This window comes from Dreissena polymorpha, chromosome 7, assembly GCF_020536995.1.
Source record: "Dreissena polymorpha isolate Duluth1 chromosome 7, UMN_Dpol_1.0, whole genome shotgun sequence".
Taxonomy (NCBI): Eukaryota; Metazoa; Mollusca; class Bivalvia; order Myida; family Dreissenidae; genus Dreissena; species Dreissena polymorpha.
The window spans coordinates 4,879,430-4,900,597 of record NC_068361.1 but is presented as its reverse complement, the minus strand read 5'-3'; the positions used below and the strand labels follow the sequence as shown (position 1 = coordinate 4,900,597).

Sequence of the window (21,168 nt, the reverse complement as noted above, 5' to 3'; positions counted from 1 at the left end):
CACATGTAGCATTCTTGAAAGTGCCTAAAGCTGGTTCTACAACGATGCTAAACATTTTCTTTCGCTTTGGACTTAACAATAACCTTAGCATGGCTGTTCCAAAGACAGGGAACCACATATTCAGCACATCTTCAGTCTTTCCACCACTCAACTCTGCTCGCCACGATATTCTGGCCTGTCACGCAGTGTACAACAGAACGATGTATAATGAACTTTTACCAGAAGACGCTGTACGAATCTCTATCATACGGGAACCTTTTGACCGCATGGTCAGTGCTGCCTACTATTACAGAGACGTTTGGAATGCTACATATTTAAAAAACATTCCTTCTGAGAATTTTATTCATAATATCGTCAATCACCCAGAAATCTACGATAAAAACCTGTACTCTATCACGCGAAATTCTATAGCTGACTATTTTGGATTTCGTCACACCATCAAGTCAACTGATATGAAGACGGTCCAGAAATATCTAAATGTTTTAGCAAACGAGTTTTCTTTGGTAATGTTAATGGAACGTTTTGACGAGTCACTTATTTTGATGCGTAGACTTTTAAACTGGAATATTGCAGACATAATATATCTTCAGATCAATGCAAACCCACATCAAATGCCGTTGCTTTCCAAGGAAGAGTTGGATAAATTTAGAAAAACATCTTTCCTGGATTATGCAATATATGACTTCTTTACTGAGATCTTGGAGGAGAAAATTAAGTTGGGAGGAACAAGTTTGCAGAGTGAGGTTGAATATTTTAGAATATGTTTAGTTAAAGTCAAACAATTTTGTGGAGCCAATAATTTATCTGACCAGCACTATCTGGAATTCCAAGCCTCACAGTGGGGTGGTGGATTTAACATCACCTCAGATGATTGTAGCTCGATGAAAATCAACGGGTTGGAATTTATAAACAAATTCCAGGCGTTATATTCTAAATCACAATAGTACATGTTTCCACAAAAGTCTGAATAAGTCTGCAGAAAATGTCCAGTGCTAGTAAAGTACACAGTGTAATGTACGCTCCTTTGTGTAATATCTGGACTCGTCTTGATTTTAAGAGACACACGATGAGTTTGTGTATTATAATTGGACATTTAATTTCTTTTATTTAACCAAGGCACTTTGGCATCACTTATATTTAGTGGTTTAATTCAAAATAAAATTTGCATTTTGTTTACATATGTGATCTTTTTTAAAAATTAATTTTGCATATAACTTGACATGCTGAAAGAAAATTGGTATGTATTGATTTTTATTATGAGCATATATATTTCAAAATTTATGTATTTTGTACACTTCATACTTGTATTCAGGATGCCAAAATGATTGATTGTACAGAACTTACAATGTGCAGCCCACAACAACCTTTACATAGGAAAAGCTATTCAGTTTATTGGTATTAATATTGCACTACATGCCCATGTTTTGAACTTTTGAGTACTATTAAGTACAATTATAATAATACTTATAATAATATCATTATTATTATTATAACTGTTTTATTATTATAATTATCATAGAACAATTATTTGTGTACTGTTTAACAGTTTTTCAAGTCCTTCTTTTAACATTGAGTTATAATTATAATCCCGACTCGGGATTTTAGGCGGAAAGTATGGAAATCATACGTCACTTTTAAAAGTTTTCAGAATTAAGTGATTTTTTCACTGTTATAAGGACATAGGAAACATTTGGTAGTTAGGTTGCTGCTTACCATCGGTTGAACAGACTTTTTCATAGATTGACAATATTTTCCATCGTTTTCTCAGATTTAAATTGTTGAAGTACTTCACTTGACTTCTTAATTTAATCATATTGTTTCTGTTGTGTTCTGACTTCATTTAAAATTTTGACAATGCTTACATGTTGATAATGTACAACATGTGCAAAGAGTTTAATTAATAAGTAACATAATCCAGTCCAAAAAATATGTTATATTCATTTTGAATCCATATTTGTTTTACACAATTTCAGAAAAATAAAAAAATCAGTGTTTATACACATGTGTGATGTCACAACATTCTCCTAGTTACAGCACTTCACTTGAGAAACTGTTTTATTTACTGATATTATTTCTATTGTGTTTGTTTAATATTGCAACAATCCTTACAGTACATGTTGATTGTTTACACAATGTATTTTGAAACTTAACATGGCTGTTTGGTCACAATTTGCTATTTAATCCATTAATTATAATATCAGTTTGAATCCCAGTGCAGGTGGCAAACTTTGTTCTGTCTGAAATTCTTGCATTGTTATTTTATTCGTCGGGGCCTGATTTATTACAAAAAGATCAGTCAGAAAACTGTTTTTCTGTTAATCATGCCTCTTCGTCCCCAAATTAAAGAAATAATGAAAAAAATCGCTAAAAAGCTGCAGTTTTAGCGGTGAAGAATATGACTTTTGTCGTTTGATGTGTCAATAATGACGTCATGAGCACGCGCGCTTAATATTTGTAAAAAAATGATTGTTGCTGTTTGTGTTGAATTTTGTGTTAAAAATATATTACATCTTGGTATCAAATTGTTTTGTTGAATCTGATTTGATTTTACTAAAAATTATTACTTTATAGTTGATTCTGAGTAATTATCACCATCCTCCACACATGACTGATGTAAGAACTTCCTGGTGACCATGATTTAAAAAAAATATATCAGGCAACGTTATGTCAGGCAGATATCAATGCGGTGGTATGATAAAAATCATTTTCTCACCTAATTAATAAACCATATATGAAAGTGAAGACTGCACCTTTTACCCCCTAGATACATATTTTCACACATTTGTAGTCCCTTAGAAAGTTAAAGTTAATGAAAAACCTTTCTTACTAGATTCAAGTTGTTAAAGGCTTCATCTCCAAACCTAAGATACTGATGAGCAGCAAACAGCATAAAACCTCAACAGACTGCAAGTTACTCGCATGCTGTTCTGATTTTATGCTGTTTGCAAAAGCCATTTTCACTTTGCTTCTAATGGGGCAAAGGGTTGAACATGATGGAAGATAGAATGTGGCTTTACTCATGACTTTGTGTTTCTCTGCGATATACGATAACTTATATTGAATAAACTATATATAAGAAAACATTTATAAAATCAAAGTACTGACAGTACTGGTGTGACGATGCTTTTGAAGAGGATGGATATAAAACATCAATTTAAGTTTTCCTATATCATCACAATTGTGTATGTTGATACGAACTTTTTGGGTACGATACAAAATTTGGGTACGAACATTTTGGGTATGAAAATAAATTTGGTACGAAAAAAATTTGGGTACCAAACATTTTTTGTACGAAACAAATTTAGGGGTACGGGGAAGTAGTACCTGTGGGTAACTTGACCCATTGAGCGAAACTGGGAGGCATTCTCGATCAAATCTAACAAGAAATATCTTTAAACAGATAATCAGTGTGTATTTTTCTGTACCACTTTTCGTAAAAACTTTCTATTATAATAAAATGTTTGTGGGTTATTAAAATTACATTTCAGCAGATATACAATGTATACAAAACACGACATGATCGTTAATAATAATAACACAAGTACATCATACCCTACTTTTATTTCGTTGTTTGTACGGACGTGATTTCACATGCCCATGGACATGGATATATGCTTTTTTCCTGTTGAATATTGTTTGTTAATTTAAGTTCAATACGCATAGGCATGTTTGTTCATCAAGTATGGCAATACTTTCATGATGATTCTCGAAAGTAGGTATGAGCACATAGCCGGACCAGGTGAGCTCAATCGTAAGAGCACTTGACTATCCCAGTTCGCCCAGGAACATAATTATGGATAAATTAACCAACCAAAGCGATATGACCTTAAACATGTATATTAGGAAATCTAACAACCGAACGAATTATCAAACATGGTATGTACACTTCGGTGGTTGTGTAATTTCTGTTAGAATATCGTATTAAATATGTAAATTTAAAATGATTGTGCTCGCACTTGAGTTTGCTGCCTTGTTTAAGTCTATACGTGCCTAGGCTGCACCTAGTGTGTGTATTTGTGTTTTTCCAAGGTTATGAGTTACATCCGCCCCTGAGGCTGCATAATGTTGGGACCCGTAGTGTGTCCAGCACTCCTCAGTAACCTAATAAGCTTAGATTGACAACAGTTGGGACAAATTTTGAATGATAGCTGCAATTTCCAGCTAATTTTTTTTTCAGAAATACTTTTTAATTTTGTATAATGTCTTGTGCTGCGGGGGGGGATTGGATTATCTGGAAAAAAACTCACCTGTCCGGAATGGTGACCACAAAACAAACAAAAAATAACATTGTGCCGGGAACGGGAATGCAACCGGTGTCGTAGAGGTGAAAAAGCGAACGTCCTTAGCACTGCGCTAGCGGGACGGACAACTACGCAAAAAAATGTTGTTTTATCTATATATATATCATAGCAGTGCAGCGTTTTCAATTTGCAGGTTCGAAATTGTTCGCATTCTTTAGATTTGTGATCACGTAAACACTTAATTTTACATATTTTCATTTGCAATTCATTGACAAAATCGAGAACAAATATCTAACAAAATAGAGAAAATATATAGTTGTTTCATTGGTCCATAAAAATAAAATGGATTTAAAATTACTAATTTAAAATGTACGTTTTGATACACTTACTGAATCTGTTTCCCCAGAATATGCTGTTCTATAAATATTTACCTTTATCAGTGATAATCAGCGAGGTATGCTGATTAGAAAAATCTCAATCGGACTGGCTCGGTCTTTTACATAGGTCGCCATTGTGAAGAATTTTTTCATGGTATGATAACTTAGACGATGCTTCACAGCATCGTCAAAAACACACACTTTAATTTAACTGAACAATTAAAACCGTGTGCAAGAACTGTGAAATCTAAGGATCTTATTGTTGCTATTGCGGTTAACTGAGTACTTTATGAAAATAAATCCTAAAATAAACGACACATTGTGAGTTGCTTTTGTGCCTGATCGTATCTGCTGGTTCGTAATATTTGTAATAACAGTTATACATGATGTACTTATCAAAGGCAGGTTGTTATCTGCATCATGATTATATTATTATTTTGTGCAATCAAAGTTGGTTTATATTGTAAAATGTGTGATATAATTATGATGTGAATACTTAAATCATAAATAAACATTTTGCATGTACATTATGCAGGGATTTTAATAGAGGCAGATTCATGTATTTTGAAGCAAAAAAATTGATTTAATTTTTTTTCTTAGCATCATTTTGACCTACCACATTCCTGACCAGTTAGTAAATATCAATCATACACATCACAAGTACGAGTCAACACCAATCATACACATCACAAGTGTGAGACAGCAAATAATTATGTTATTTCTATTTATCCACATCAGTGGGCGTTTTTTTGGAAACCATGTTTTGGGTGGATGGGGATTTGGCCTTCACAATGCCAGCACAGTTACACAAAAAGTTTAAATCGGATTATCATGATACTTGGCAGTTATGTCTGTGGGCATAATATCTCATTTTAGTTTGATAGCCAGCCAAATTGCATGAAGCTTTGTATAACTTAGGCCCTTGCATTTGTAACGAACGGTTTCGAGACGAATCGTCCTTAATAGAAACGGTTAGTAACTTCCCTTCAATTGTCTTAAGCTTCATTGGTTACTTCCCTTAGTCGTAAATTTGTCAACTTATATAACTTGGATGAACTCAGACTTCCACTCACGAAGTAGGCTATATTTTTGCTTAATTACCATGAATAAACTCTCGTAAAACATAATTAATGTTGCTAGATACTTCACCAATGTAGTATGTAATATCTTTGATGCAAAATCATATGAATTTATGTTAATACTAAAGAAATATGTGATCGGTAAACTCCGTTAATTACGAAAGGCTTTCGGAAACGTCGGTAGTTTCCGGATCGTGTTTTTCCGTTGGCTAGGTGGCGCTCTGTTCGCCAGTATATAAAGGCTTGCAAATAGGCAAGTTAGGCAGTTCTCCGGTGTATGCGAGCAGATCAACACCTGAAGAAAAGGGACGTTACTCTAAAAGAACAGTATTCTGGAGCAGTTGGGTATTTACGTTGGCTGCAAGCTTTAAACGGTGCTGCCCGGGCTGCAGAGTTCCTGTTTCTTGGAGAGGGTTTTTTAGAGTGTTGGATACTACGGACGTCGTACAAGGCAGTGACGGAAGCTTCACCTAAGGCCTCGGGATGACCTGAGCCAGTGTCTTCGCGGAAGCCAGTAGCCTCATGGAGGCGGTAACCAGTAGCTTCACGGAAGCCAGAGGATTCGTTGAAGGCATCGGTCCCCTCTTTGGTCGCATTGTATATATCTGAAGCGACTCGATTATTTGAAGTTCATAATCAGAACGCAGGTAGCCTAAGGAAAATTATAATTACATTGTTATTTTGTAATTGGCCTTCCGAGGGTTTCGGAAGGAACATCGGCATTGTGAGGCCGCACATAGCGCTCGGTGGCGGTCTCAGGAAGTCGGCGGCTCGCGCGCTACACATTATCCGAGATTTGCCAAGTTAATGTTGTATGCTCTCTAGGTGTTGTCTGCTCAATTACTTACGTTTGCCTTAAAATAGTTTTTATGAAACTTTAGATTTAGAAAGCTTGAATAGAGATTAATCTAGCTAGGCATTGAATTTGGGGACTGTCAGGTCAAGTTCATGTTTACTCAAAAAAAAAAAAAAATGGTTTCATGCAGCTCAATAATTCCAGTTTGATGCGAGGCACAGGTATTGCATTCACATTTTTTTTTGCTTAATAATAAAAAAAGACTTCTCTTTAAATAACAATGGTTATTTGTCTAAGGAATAGAAATAGACACATATTTTTATGTCCCCCACTATAGTAGTGGGGGACATATAGTTTTTGCCCTGTCTGTTGGTCTGTTGGTTTGTTTGCGCCAACTTTAACATTTTGCAATAACTTTTGCTATATTGAAGATAGCAACTTCATATTTGGCATGCATGTGTATCTCATGAAGCTGCACATTTTGAGTGGTGAAAGGTCAAGGTCATCTTTCAAGGTCATAGGTCAAATATATGTGGCCAAAATGGCTCATTTTATGAATACTTTTGAAATATTGAAGATAGCAACTTGATATTTGGCATGCATGTGTATCTCATGGAGCTGCACATTTTGAGTGGTGAAAGGTCAAGGTCAAGGTTATCCTTCAAGGTCAGAGGTCAAATATATGTGGCCCGAATTACTTATTATGCCCCCCTTCGAAGAAGAGGGGGTATATTGCTTTGCTCATGTCGGTCTGGTCTGTCTGTTGGTCGGTCCGTCCACCAGGTGGTTGTCAGATGATAACTCAAGAACGCTTGGGCCTAGGTTCATGAAACTAAATAGGTACATTGATCATGACTCGCAGATGACCCCTATTGATTTTGAGGTCACTAGGTCAAAGGTCAAGGTCACGGTGACTCAAATAGTAAAATGGTTTTTGAATGATAACTCAAGAATGCATATGCGGCCAACAGGGCACACTCTGAACATATTACTGAAGCAACTGGTCTGTAATCCTAAATCTATAATTATTAGTCCAATGAAACATCATCCTTTTAGTAAAATACAGTGGATCAGTAAAAATATGATCAGAATATAAGATTTTGTGTATATTTTGTATATTAAATATTGTGTTAATGTTTAATATTGTTGATTAATATGAATATAAGCAGGACAGGGGCACAGGTGGAAGTAACGTACCCTGGATAGTATTTTTTTGTTATTTATTTTTTTAAGAGCCCAATATATTCAAATAAATACATAAAATCATGTTTAATGAGAAAAAAATTGACAAAGAGCCGTGAAAAAAATCCCCACCCTCTGATATTGGAATCATAACAAGGTCATTAACTAGAATTTATCATAGACCTGTCTTCGCGGGCCGCAAAAATGTCAAAAGTAGCTTTAATCAAAAGCATCCATTGATCCTCCTATGGGCAATTGGACAACCTTTCAAAAAAAGTTCACTTTAAAAAAATCTGTCCAGCCGTTAACTCACAGTCGGTCGAAAACCGAGCAATATTTCGAGTCCGTTTGTCAACCCGAATAAATCTTCTACAGACTTTCAAGCAATATTTTTGAGTTTTTGCCCCTTAATCGATAGCTCGCGTCCTATTCCTTTAAAACAACGAGGCGTGTCAAATAATGCATTCACATGCAACCACTTACCCCTAAAAACTTATTCCAATACAATCAGAATGATAAGTATTTTTCATTTATTTACATTTATTAAAACATCGTTGTTGTTGTTGATTGGATATTTATGTGCCTGGCTCTGTCAGTGTAATTCACTGCAAAGCCGGGTTCAAGAGCGATGGCTACTTTCGTTTTCAAGTAAATCAAATTTAGAGTTATAACAGTTGTTGCAAAGAAAATATAACATTTTGGAATAAGTTTTTAGGGGTAAGTGGTTGCATATGCATGCATTATTTGACAACTTGATATTTGGCATGTATGTGCATCTCATGCAGCTTCACATTTTGAGTGGTGAAATGTCAAGGTCAAGGTCATCCTTCAAGGTCAGAGGTCAAATATATGTGGCCCAAATCGCTTATTTTATGAATACTTTTGCAATATTGAAGATAGCAACTTGATATTTGGCATGCATGTGTATCTCATGGAGCTGCACATTTTGAGTGGTGAAAGGTCAAAGTTATCCTTCACAAGGTCAAGGTCATCCTTCAAGGTCAAACGTCATATAGGGGCAGTCTTCGAAATAAGCTTTGAAAAGTTACATGCCAGTCGGGCCAGTTACTTAAGAATTTTTACATGCCCAACAAATTTTTTACATGCCCAAACTTTTTTAACCAAAAATATAACAAATCACAACATTTTAACACTTACATGCTACACATAGTAAAGCAGAACATTTGTTTCAATAGTAGTAAATACAATTACATCTAATCAGTCAATAGCATTAAGACGGTGGATCGTTACACCAGTGCTCTTGAAAAGAGCGTTCTCTGGTGTCCTTGTACAGTACAGGCAACGTGTACTTTGACAAACGCCACTCGTCGCGGTGTTTATTTTACGGTGTTCGCTTACCAAACGACCCCCGCGATGGGTGTTCAGATCAAATATTCGCGGGGGCCGTTTTTAATAAGGTGGACACCGCGAATCACCGCGGACCCATTATATCTACCGCGGTGTTCATCGTGTTCGCAAAAAAAAAATAATTAAATATAAACGTAAATTATTGATCCCTTTTATTTAAAGCGGGTATATACGTTGTTGTCAAATATTTATGAATTTATATAAAATGTGTAATAAACTTATTATATATATATTTAAATATAAATTAAAATAAAAGTTAAGAAGAACGTGTCGAAAAATGCGAAATAAGCCAGATATTTAATTTTGAAATTTAAAACGGCTGTGCAGCCGAATTCGCTAGCATGTAAACCATACATGTACGATGTGAATCTAAACTTAGTTTAACGGTTTATTTGAATTCCTGCAACGATATCTATTTATACGACACACGAACACTAACTCCGATCCTAATGCAAAGACGAATGCTTCGGTTATTGTAGGAAAATATGTACGTCACAATCGACTCGGGGCGCTAATTTGTCTTTGCTGCATTTTATGAAATTCGGCTTTAATGTGTAATTTTTGTTGCCTATTTTGTGTTATTGTAACATATTTTATCAATGTATTACAATTAAACACATATAAAAAATCGTATATACCCGCTTTAAGCGATAATGAATACAAGTAAATATAGTCTATTTTTATGTACATGCTGGTCGAAGGATATTTTAAGTATTTAACGTAATATTATGCGCATCTAACAATATATGCAATGTTTATAGGTGTCTATTGCAACCGTCGGTTATTTTTTGGTGTTGTCACTTTACATAAACTTATATCTATGAATGCATCATCAACATTCTAAAACGATATCCCGGAAAAATAAAAAAATCATTTGAATATCAATTGTACTTTCGTTATGATTAGGGGTACGATGTAAACCTAAATTTCATTTTAGTGCAGATTTATTCATACGACACAAAGACACAAATTTGTTTTACGGATCATTTCGGCTTAGAGGAATGAACTGTCATGAAAAATATCGAATATTATATTTTTTTATTAACCACTGGAAGCAAGACGAGTTTAAAGTGATGGGCATTTTGTTACTGTTGAATTGAGCTGAAAAGAAACGGGTGAAAACAATAAGTTATAATGAATGTGGTATCTGAAATTATCTACAACTCATCTTGTTACCGGTTGTTTATAAAAAATTTATATTATTTTCGATATGTTACATGACTCACCCATCCCTCTAACCTGAAATGATCCGTAAAACCAAATTGTGTCATTGTGTGGTATGAAAGAATCTGCATGAAAACTACATTTAGACTCGCATCGTACATCGATTCATTTCTGTCGTAAGTTGTCAAAACGAAAGTACAGTTGATATTTAAATGGATTATTTTTCTTTTCGGGATATTGTTTAATTATGTTGATGCTGCATTAACAAATACAAGTGTATATCGAGCGAAAACACAAAAAACAAACAACGGTTACGATACACACCTACATTGTATATTGCAAATACTGTTAGTTGCCCATAATATCACTTTAAGAACGCATACATTTGCACATACATGTAGTTTATTATGTTCATTTGTACATTGTACATGTAAATTTAAAACTCTTGAATGACCATCGCAGACAGGTATTACATGTATCAATGGCCGCGCGGCATTGCGGTGATCACGGGTGTTACAGTTAATGATAGCGTGCAATCGCGGCGATTTTGGGTGTTCGCCGAACACCGCGGTCAGTAGCGTGTCCGCCCCCCGCGAAATGTCACCCATCGGGAAAATTGAACACCGCAGACACGCGTTTTTGTCAAAGTACACGTTGCCTGTACTGTACCATTTCTTGGCTTCCTTTTTCTCTAAATCATTGGCAATTTTCTATTTTGGAAGTGCTTTATTGGGCTAAGCCCCATCAACATACCTAAGATACTGCATAGCCTCTATGTCGACAATGACATTTGTTTACATTGACAAAAACGGAAGCGTATTACTTGATTGAAATGATCGATTCAAAAAGCATTTTCTCGATTAATGTCTAGAGAAACCGTCGATAAGAACCGATTGTGACCGAACTGCATCGGTCAAAAACAATAACGATGACGTGTGCAAGCAGGTGTGTGTTGTTAAACCAATCGAATTTCATTGTTTTACAACTTCCGGCAAGGTGTTTGTTCGCAAAATTGAAAAATAGATTTGCAAATATCAAGAACAACTAACGATTTTTTTTATAAACTGTCAATTGGCTTCAATAATTTACATGCCCGGCGGGCCACAAACGTGAATTTTTTTATGTGCCCGGCAGTAATTTTACTCGCCACGGGCGATTGGGCATGTGCTAATTTCGAAGACTGTAGGGGGACATTGTGTTTTTGCTGTTTGTGTTGCATTTTGTGTTAAGAATATATAACATCTTGGTATCAAATTGTTTGTTTTGTTGAATCTGATTCGATTTTACTAAAAAATATTACTTTTTAGTTGATTTCGAGTAATATGACATTCCTCCTATCATCGACTGATATAAGAACTTTCTGTTAAACTGATATAAAAAATATATATCAGGGAGTGTTATGTCAGGCAGATATCAATGCAGCGGTATGATAAATATAGTTACAGTGTAATGTTGATGTTATGTAAAAATGACAGACATTATATTCTGATCTAAAACTGTTTCTGCATTTTCATTAGCAGTTTATGTTGACTTGTAAAGTCAATGAGAAAAACAATTGTTATTGATGTAACACTATAATACACCCTATATCAATTCTAATGTTCACAGAAAATTCTTTGAACTTATGACATGATTTGTTTATGAAATAAATGAACCTGCAAAAACACTAACAAGTTTTTATTATCAACAAAATGTTCTTACACACAACAACACAATCACATGGCAATTTAAATAATCTGAATCATCAATCAAGATACATGTCAAATTACACTATTCCACTTTGAACACGAGGATCTTGCTCGGACCCTCTAATCCCACAATGATGGAGGCAGTGTGTCTGTTGTAGCAGACTGATATTGGTTCCACCACTCCATGATCCTCCGTAGCAAGAGTAGCCAGTTTTCTCTTTCCCTCACTATCTACTTGTAGGATAGTATAGGAATCCCGTCCACTGACGAGCACTTGGCCTGCAGGTGTCACATGAAGACCTATTGGGTCGTGTAGTGCACGGTCAGTAAACGTGGCCAGGACTGAACCATTCCTGGCCAGAGTGACAAGCTTGTGCTGGGAGTTATTAATGATGTACAACTTGTCCCCTGTGGGGCTCACAGCACACTCCTTTACTGTAAAACAGAGTACCATCAACATATTTAATAACATGTATAGTAGTTAATAATAAATCTTATTGAAACTGTATAAATAATGTGTTGTTAAAAATACCAGAGACAACAAATTATTAAGATATGTATAAAATCCACTAATAATAAATATTTATGTGTGGCAGGAATTTCTGTTCCAGTGTATTGTGTTCTTTAAATGTTTGTGAGTGACTGGTGTTAGAATAATTAAAGTCTTCACAAACAAAGCAGAAAGAAATAATTACGCTTTAATATGAACAGGAATATGTCAGGTGGTATAACTCATTAACATTACCCATACATACAAACTTGGTTATAATGGTATTGACACAAAATGGAATATTTTACATGATCATCATTCAAAAGAATAACTATGTGGTTGATATTGAAATTGAAATTGGATCCATATCCTTCATCAGTTATGAAAGTCAGTTGCTGAACTTATTAAGTCATGCTCATTTACTAAATATTAAAAAACAAAACAAAAAACAACAGGTTACAAACAGTTATTGAACCACACAATCAAATGTTCAACAACATTTTAGGTCAAATTCTTATATCAGTTATTATAAAAAGCAACAAACAATTAAAGAATGTACTAAATATGCCCGATTTTACCAATCCATTAAATTTTATGTAAACAAAATTTAATTATTTCACAATATTTTTAGACATGGCATTCTGGGAATGTCTTAATCAACAATACGAAACATTAATTATTTTCTTAACATCAGTTGAAATAATACACTGACGGAACATTTTAAATGTATTTATTGAACAAATCACATATAATGATTCATTTACAATGATTCTTACCTGTATCACTGTCTGATGTATCCTCATACATCTTGCTGACAAGTTTCCCATTCAGTGTATACTTGTACAGTGCAGTTTTAGCAGTAATATACATGTCTCCCTGGTGGAAGGCAATACCAACACATTCATGTTGTAACTGAAGCTTTCTTCCTATTTTCAGCTGTCTGTTGTTGACTGTGATGAAGTGGACCTTATTTATGTTCTTAGCATTTCCATTCACAGTAACAGCCACTTCACTGGGTGTGATATCACACAGGGCCCATGGAAAGCCAGGCACACTACAGTGACTCACCACCTGGTACTGCTGGTCAAGAAGCTTGACTTTCTTATTCGCGTAATCTGCAACTAGGACCTGTTTGCCTGGGAGAACAAGGATGGCTGAGAACTGGCATCGCCATGAATCACTTGATATTTTCACATTGTGTTCAGACTTGCCCTTCACAGTGATAACCTTGTTTGGATTATCTTGTACCATCATTCGTTCAATCTTCCCAAGACCTAACAGTGTTGTCAAGTACTGTACAATTTCACTGTTAGGCTGGAATGATATATAACATTTATCCTGAAGAGTGCTATTAAAAAAAGTTTTAGATTGTTTTATTATTTCCTCGCATTTTCTGGTGGCAATAAAGGATAACTCCTGCTTGCTTTTATCACTTATGTCCTGTGTGGCGTCTCGAAGTCGTTTCAATTCATCCCTAAGCCTGATGCATTTATCAACTTCACTTTTGGTAGAGGCCTGCAGTTTGGTTAGAGTATCTAACATTTCCTTTCGTGTCTTCTGTTCAATAGTGTCTAGGGCTGCATTTATTTCTCTGCGAGTGTTCTGTATCTTATGTAACTGTTCATCATATGAACTTTGCAAATACTGAATGCTAGCCTCTTGGTTGTCTTGAAGTTTCTTCAACTCTTTTAGAATAGTTTTGATAGAAACTGAAAGTTGTTGAAGGTCTGTAGACTGGCTTTTTACGATGTCAGATATAAGAGTTATCTTTTGGCAGTGTCTGAAAGAAAATTGAAAAAAAAACTTACACCTGTATACAATACTAAATAATTTTAAAAGTTTGTGTAATGGGAATCTAAAATACTTTGGTAAAATCAGAATGAAATAGTTCATATACTAGAATTCAGCTTTAGGCCAACATGGTATTTACATAAGTATTCATTTATTTTAATCTAAAACCTACATATTAATTTCAACAGATATTTTATTGGATGTGAAATCAGTGACTAAATTACAAAGATAGCTTAAAACTGCTGTCTTTTTATATGTTTATGCCCCCAGAACATAGGCTTGGGGGGCATATTAAAATTGCACCGTCCCTTAGTCAGTTAGTCAGTTAGATAGTCAGTTAGTCTTTCTGTCCGGATTAGTTTCCGCTCAATTAGTCAAGCAATGAAAATGTGTAAAGCAATCAAATCTAGGTCAAGTTCGATTATCGTCCAAATTGACCCAGACACTCTTGAGTTACGGCCCTTGAATCATCGTAAAATTGTTTTTTTTCTTGTTTCCGCTCAATAACTCTATCAAATTTCATAGGATCTTCACCAAACTTTATGAAAATGTGTAAGTCAACAATATCTAGGTCAAGTTCGATAATCAGCCGAATTCACCCAGACACTCTTGAGTTACAGCCCTTGAATCATCGTAAAATTGGGTTTTTTCGCGTTTCCGCTCAATAATTCTAGCAATTATCATCATATCTTCATCAAACTTCATGGAAATGTGTAAGGCAATAACTACTAGGTCAAATGCGATAATCAGCCAAATCGACCCAGACACTGCTGAGTTACAGCCCTTGAATAATCGTAATAATGTTTTTCTCTTGTTTCCGCATAATAATTTTAGCAAATTTCATAGGATCTTCACCAAAATGCATGAAAATGTGTAAGGCAATAATATCTAGGTCAAGTTTAATAATCGGCTTAATTGACCCAGACACTTCTGAGTTACGGCCCTAGAATCATCGAAAAATTGCGTTTTTTCTCATTTCCGCTCAATAACTCAAGCAAATGTCATAGGATCTTCACCACACTTCATGAAAATGTGTAAGGTCATGAGATTTAGGTCAAGTTCAAAAATCAGCAAAATTGACCAAGACACTCCTGAGTAAGGGCCCTTGAATCATGGAAAAATTGAGTTTGTTTCTTGTTTCCGCTCAATAACTAAAGCAATTGTCATCGGATCTTCACCAAACTTCATAAAAATGTGTAAGATAATAAAATCTAGGTAAAGTTTGATAATCAGCCAAATTTACACAGGCACTTCTGAGTTACGGCCCTTGAATCAGTGCTCCAGATAACATGCGTAAAGGCGTAAAAACGAATTAAATTTCTTAAATAACGATTTAGATTGAGAATCCTTGCGTAAAGTTACGCATTGAAAAAATAAAACACAAATTCAAAATTTTCGAACGTGCGTAAAACTTCCAGTAGCAAATTATATACGGTTAACATTTCATCCTGGTTCTGAATCGTCTAGGCGCTCAATTAAAACTACAACTTTAAGTCAACGTCACTCAAGCGTTTGCTGTGAGGAAGAGCCACACCTAAGAACGGTCGAAAGGCCAAACGGTCTCGATTCTGTTCTCCCAGTATTGCAGACGTGTCATTGCTGTTTATTGTACCTTTTTAATTACACTTATCGTAATTTTTATACACAAGTAATATACTGTATACCTATTCAAAATGTAATTAAAATTAAATGTTAAATATAGTTTTTGATACGACTTTAACGGCGACCAAAAGGCCATTATGACCTAAGCCGAAGTGTCAGTGACCGTTTTACATAAAAAATCATAATGGCCGACCAAAGCGGTGTATCGAAGCGTGGAAGGCAAAACAAAGCCATTTCAGTGTCAAAAGTCCATGGTGCATGTTCTTTCAATTAGCAAGAAACGGAGAAGGAAAACCAGGCTTTTCCAAGACTATAAACCAAAATGTTGAATTGTTAGTGTGTCAAAAACAATGAATAAAAAAAATTTGGTAATATATTGTTAAGAAATAATTTTATTAATAGGGGGTAAAATAAGAATTAATTTTTAAAATAGGGAGTAAATAAGAATTTGACCTTATTTTTATCTGGAGCTCTGCCTTGAATCATTGAAAAATTGCGTTTTTTCTCATTTCTGCTCAATAACTCGAGCAAATGTCATAGGATCTTTGCCACACTTCATGAAAATGTGTCAGGTCAGGAGATTTAGGTCAAGTTTGATAATCAGCAAGATTGACCAAGACACTCCTGATTTTGGGCCCTTGAATCATGGAAAAATTGAGTTTGTTTCTTTTGTTTCCGCTCAATAACTCAAGCAATTGTCATCAGCTCTTCACCAAACTTCATAAAAATGTGTAAGATAATAAAATCTAGGTTAAGTTTGATTACTGTGAAACCATTTATTTTCGACAGCACAAAATTTCGTCATTTTTATAAAAATGACGATTTCGTCAGCACTTAAATTCGCCGATTTCTGATTTTGAATTTTAAAAAAATGCGTCAGTCAATATCCGATTTGTGTGAAATACATATTCGCGATCAATCGCAGTTGCGAAAAATCGTGGTTCGAATGCGGGAGCACACTTGAGAATCACTGCAGGAGGTGGGGCCTGTTTGTCACATGCCAATTAACTAGTTTTGTTTTCAAGGGACAGTAATGGACCCTCTTAATGTATGCCATTCACACGTTCATTGTTATGATTAGCGGACAAGTGGGATCGAATAACCGTTAACGAGTGTTTGTAACAACGAAGCCAATTGCCAATTAGTCTTATTCTATTATTATAATTGCCATACTGATAACAATCGTACCTTTATCGGCACCAATTAGGGAAGGTGCGAACAATATGGATTATAACTAGTGTTAGGAAATTAATTTGTCACTTTTCAATAAAGTTTCAAGCGTTTTGCATCGTACATTTTTGATAATTTTAGGAACAGTAATTGGCCTGAAATGTCAATGTTTTTTTTTCAAATAAAATGCTTTTTTATTCTGATATCAACATTAAAATTATAAACTCTATGTGTGTGTTTGTTCTAAAAAAGTAAACTACCGGTATATAAATCAATAATGTCAATAATATAAAAATAAATAAATTGATACATATAAAATAGTCATAAGTGTGGTTATGGGCAAACAATCAAACAACAAACAGCAATTAAAATATTCTTTATTAATTTGTGATAAATACGCATGTTGATCACACATCGTCATCTTTTCATTTGGTTTATTGTCTTTCATCGGCATTCGCTGCGTGATGGCTAATATGCAACACCCCTGAAAAACACAATGCACCTAATGGGTAATAAAGTTATAAACAATTAGCGCTAATTCATTACCATTCTACATAAACGAAGTCAACGCATTCGATACAGCTGTACTGCACACGCGTTTTAAAGAAGTGTAACGTGTCAGTTAAGTACCTTGTGTAATCTACATCACTTTGTGTCAAAACCGGATTAATCTTGATTACGAAACAGCAGTGAATGTGTGCATGGATTATGTTGGAATTTAATGCCTAATGTATACGGTAAATATTGTTCAACTTAGTGTTTGTTTTTGTTCAAACATAGAGCATGATTGTTCGTAAGGATCTTAAATTAGCCGATCGGTCGACTGACGAAATTTATGAAAATTAATGCCTGACGATTAATAATGGTTTCACAGTATCAGCCAAATTTACACAGGCACTTCTGAGTTATGGCCCTTGAATCATCAAAAAAAAATGTATTTTCGCTCGAAAATTCTCAAAACTTCTTTGTTGCTTCAGATGTAAACTGCATATTTGGTTCATGTAGGCATGTGTATATGGACAAGGCCTTTACATACGCACACAAATTTCGACCCCTTTGACCTTGACCTTGAACTTTGGGTCCGCGTTAAGGTTTTGAAATCTGCGTTTAGCTTTCCAACAAGCGTTTTTTGGGGGCATATGTCTTCCGATGTAGACAGCTCTTGTTTGAATTATTGTACATGAACAAATTAATTGTTTATTGAAATAAAAAATATTTTGTTGATATTATGAAATTTATTAGCCGGATTTTTTTCGAAAAAATCTCGGCTTATAGATTGATGTTGTCGGGCGGGCGGGGGGGCGGGCGGGCGGGCGGGGTGGCGGCGTGCTCGAAAATGTTAAAGTTCTTATTTCATGGTATAACTTTGGTATGCTTGGACCTAGAGTCTTCAAACTTGACATGAAGGTTGGCCAGGATTAACAGATGACCACTGGTCATTTCAAGGTCATTCATTTGAAGGTCAAGGTCACTGTGACCTTCAATATAAAAAATGTTAAAGTTCTTATAACTTTGGTATGCTTGGACCTAGAGTCTTGAAACTTGACATGAAGGTTGGCCATAACTAGTTAGTAACCACTGGTCATTTCAAGGTCATTCATTTGAAGGTCAAGGTCACTGTGACCTTGAATGTAAAAATGTTAAAGTTCTTATTTCATGGTATAACTTTGGTATGCTTGGACCTAGAGTCTTCAAACTTGACATGAAGGTTGGCCAGGATTAACAGATGACCACTGGTCATTTCAAGGTCATTCATTTGAAGGTGAAGGTCACTGTGACCTTCAATATAAAAATGTTAAAGTTGTTATAACTTTGGTATGCTTGGACCTAGAGTCTTGAAACTTGACATGAAGGTTGGCCAGAACTAGTAAGTAACCACTGGACATTTCAAGGTCATTCATTTGAAGGTCAAGGTCACTGTGACCTTGAATGTAAAAATGTTAAAGTTGTTATAACTTTGGTATGCTTGGACCTAGAGTCTTGAAACTTGACATGAAGGTTGGCCAGAACTAGTAAGTAACCACTGGACATTTCAAAGTCATTCATTTGAAGGTCAAGGTCACTGTGACCTTGAATGTAAAAATGTTAAAGTTCTTATTTCATGTTATAACTTTGGTATGCTTGTACCTAGAGTCTTCAAACTTGAAATAAAGATTGGCCAGTACTAGAAGATGACCACTGGTCATTTCAATGTCATTCATTTGAAGGTCAAGGTCACTGTGACCTTAAATGTTAAAATGTTAAAATTGTTATAACTTTGGTATGCTTGGACATAGAGTCTTCAAACTTGACATGAAGGTTTGCAAGCACACTTAGATGACCACTGGTCATTTCAAGGTCATTCATTCTAAGGTCAAGGTCACTGTGACCTTGAATGTAAAAATGTTAAAGTTCTTATAACTTTGGTAGGTAAAAATGTTAAAGTTCTTATTCCATGTTATAACTTTGGTATGCTTGTACCTAGAGTCTTCAAACTTGACATAAAGGTTGGCCAGTACTAGAAGATCACCACTGCTCATTTCAATGTCATTCATTTGAAGGTCAAGGTCACTGTGACCTTCAATGTTAAAATGTTAAAATTGTTATAACTTTGGTATGCTTGGACCTAGAATCTCAAACTTGACGTAAAGGTTTGCAAGCACACTTAGATGACCACTGGTCATTTCAAGGTCATTCATTTCAATGTCATTCATTCTATCTGCTAGAACTGGTGTGATAGAAACCTTTTGGAGTGATCATAAGGCTGTCTGGATTTCTGTGTAGGTATGTGAAAGCAAAACAATAAATAGTATTATTTCATCTAAGTTTATTTTCTTACATTTGATAATGAAATTGATGGAAACTTCAAACAATATCTTACTTATTTGCTAATAAAAAAATTGAGATCAAACTTTCCTAATTGTCAATTCAAGTTCATATTTGTGACCTTAAATGTTATTGTTGTTCATGTATATGCATGCATTCAAAACATAACACAAGGTTTGCTCATGCCTTGAAAAGTACTTACATTTCATTTTGACCTTTGAACAATATTTCAGTAATTTAAGTATTGCATTGACAAAAACACGAAAGGTACTTTCCTGTCATTTAAATCAAAAATCCGGCTTCAATGCGGTCATCTCCGACCGCGGAACTCTTGTTTTATATTAATAATTTGACTTCCTAGAAAAGAAGTTTGAAAACCCTACATTTGTTTCTTAACCTGTTCTTAATTCAAGTAAAGTTAAAATTTACCTGTGATTAAGAATTGCACAGTTTGTGCAGCACAGCTCAATGTGATTATCACAAAACAATTCAAGGTTTTTATCTTTATGGATATCACATTTCAATAGAAAATCTTCCACCTGCTTTGCCACTGGCCATTTCTTCAAATCTCCCCTTCCGTAGGGTGCATGTTTTATAAACAACTGGCTGTGCATGCCAATACATTTTCCACAGTAAAATTTAACACATGTTTCACAGTAAAAATCAGCCATTTTATCCAGTTTCTTGTCTTCACATGTCGAACATAAGAAATCTTGGAGAATGTCAGATCCCTTGTCAATGGTGGATTCTAAAAAGGTTGCCATTTTACTGAATGAGTTTTATAAACAAAGCAGCTTTAAATCTCTTAAAGTTTAATTTAATTAATATTGTTTAGTATCTCTTACTGCCGGTAGGCTATATTAAAGAGATGAAGAAATAACGCCCATCTAGCTCCGGTCCATAGTCCAATAAAAAGCAGCGCCTAACCGTACCACTATCAAAGATAAAACTCAATTTTATTTAAAGGTTATAAGCAGGCAAAGTAACTATCTTATATGTCATATGAAATGTACTGCAAGATAAAATCATTTGAATACACCTGAGTTTGCGGTTAGTTTATTTGGACATATTTTTAATCAATAAAGCAAAGATAATAGTCGGTTTAAGTTAACTAGATAGCATGGGTAATCAAGGAGTATTTTAAACTGTAGAATGCCAAGTTAGGATTCCAATCCAGCTTTAAATAATGAACTTGTCATGAAAAATAAAGCATTAACATATCAACTTATTGATTAAATAAGATCTTTAAATTGATACAACTATCCTTGTCATGCTTGAAATATTCTCCCTAATTGTGCTGCTTTGACAGGGGGAATGGCTTGTTTGGTTAACTATTCAATATAATTAATACCACTTAAAATTTAAGATTGGTCCAGGACGAAGTTTAAATATAGCAAATGGCAATAACTTTAATC

The 21,168-nt window shown here is 34.8% G+C and overlaps 2 protein-coding genes across 2 annotated transcripts in view; one reads left to right on the top strand and one right to left on the bottom strand.

Moving 5' to 3' along the window:
- Positions 1 to 21,168, top strand: part of LOC127837371 (target of rapamycin complex 2 subunit MAPKAP1-like) — a 57,736-nt gene that overhangs the window by 22,158 nt on the left and 14,410 nt on the right. The window lies entirely within an intron of this gene.
- LOC127837369 (uncharacterized) lies at positions 11,870 to 20,751 on the bottom strand. Its single transcript, XM_052364358.1, has 3 exons — positions 20,183 to 20,751; positions 13,162 to 14,165; positions 11,870 to 12,330 (listed from the first exon to the last, which is right to left on the bottom strand). The coding sequence occupies exons 1-3, from the start codon at positions 20,515 to 20,517 to the stop codon at positions 11,978 to 11,980; spliced, it is 1,692 nt and encodes a 563-aa protein (XP_052220318.1). The 5' UTR covers positions 20,518 to 20,751; the 3' UTR covers positions 11,870 to 11,977.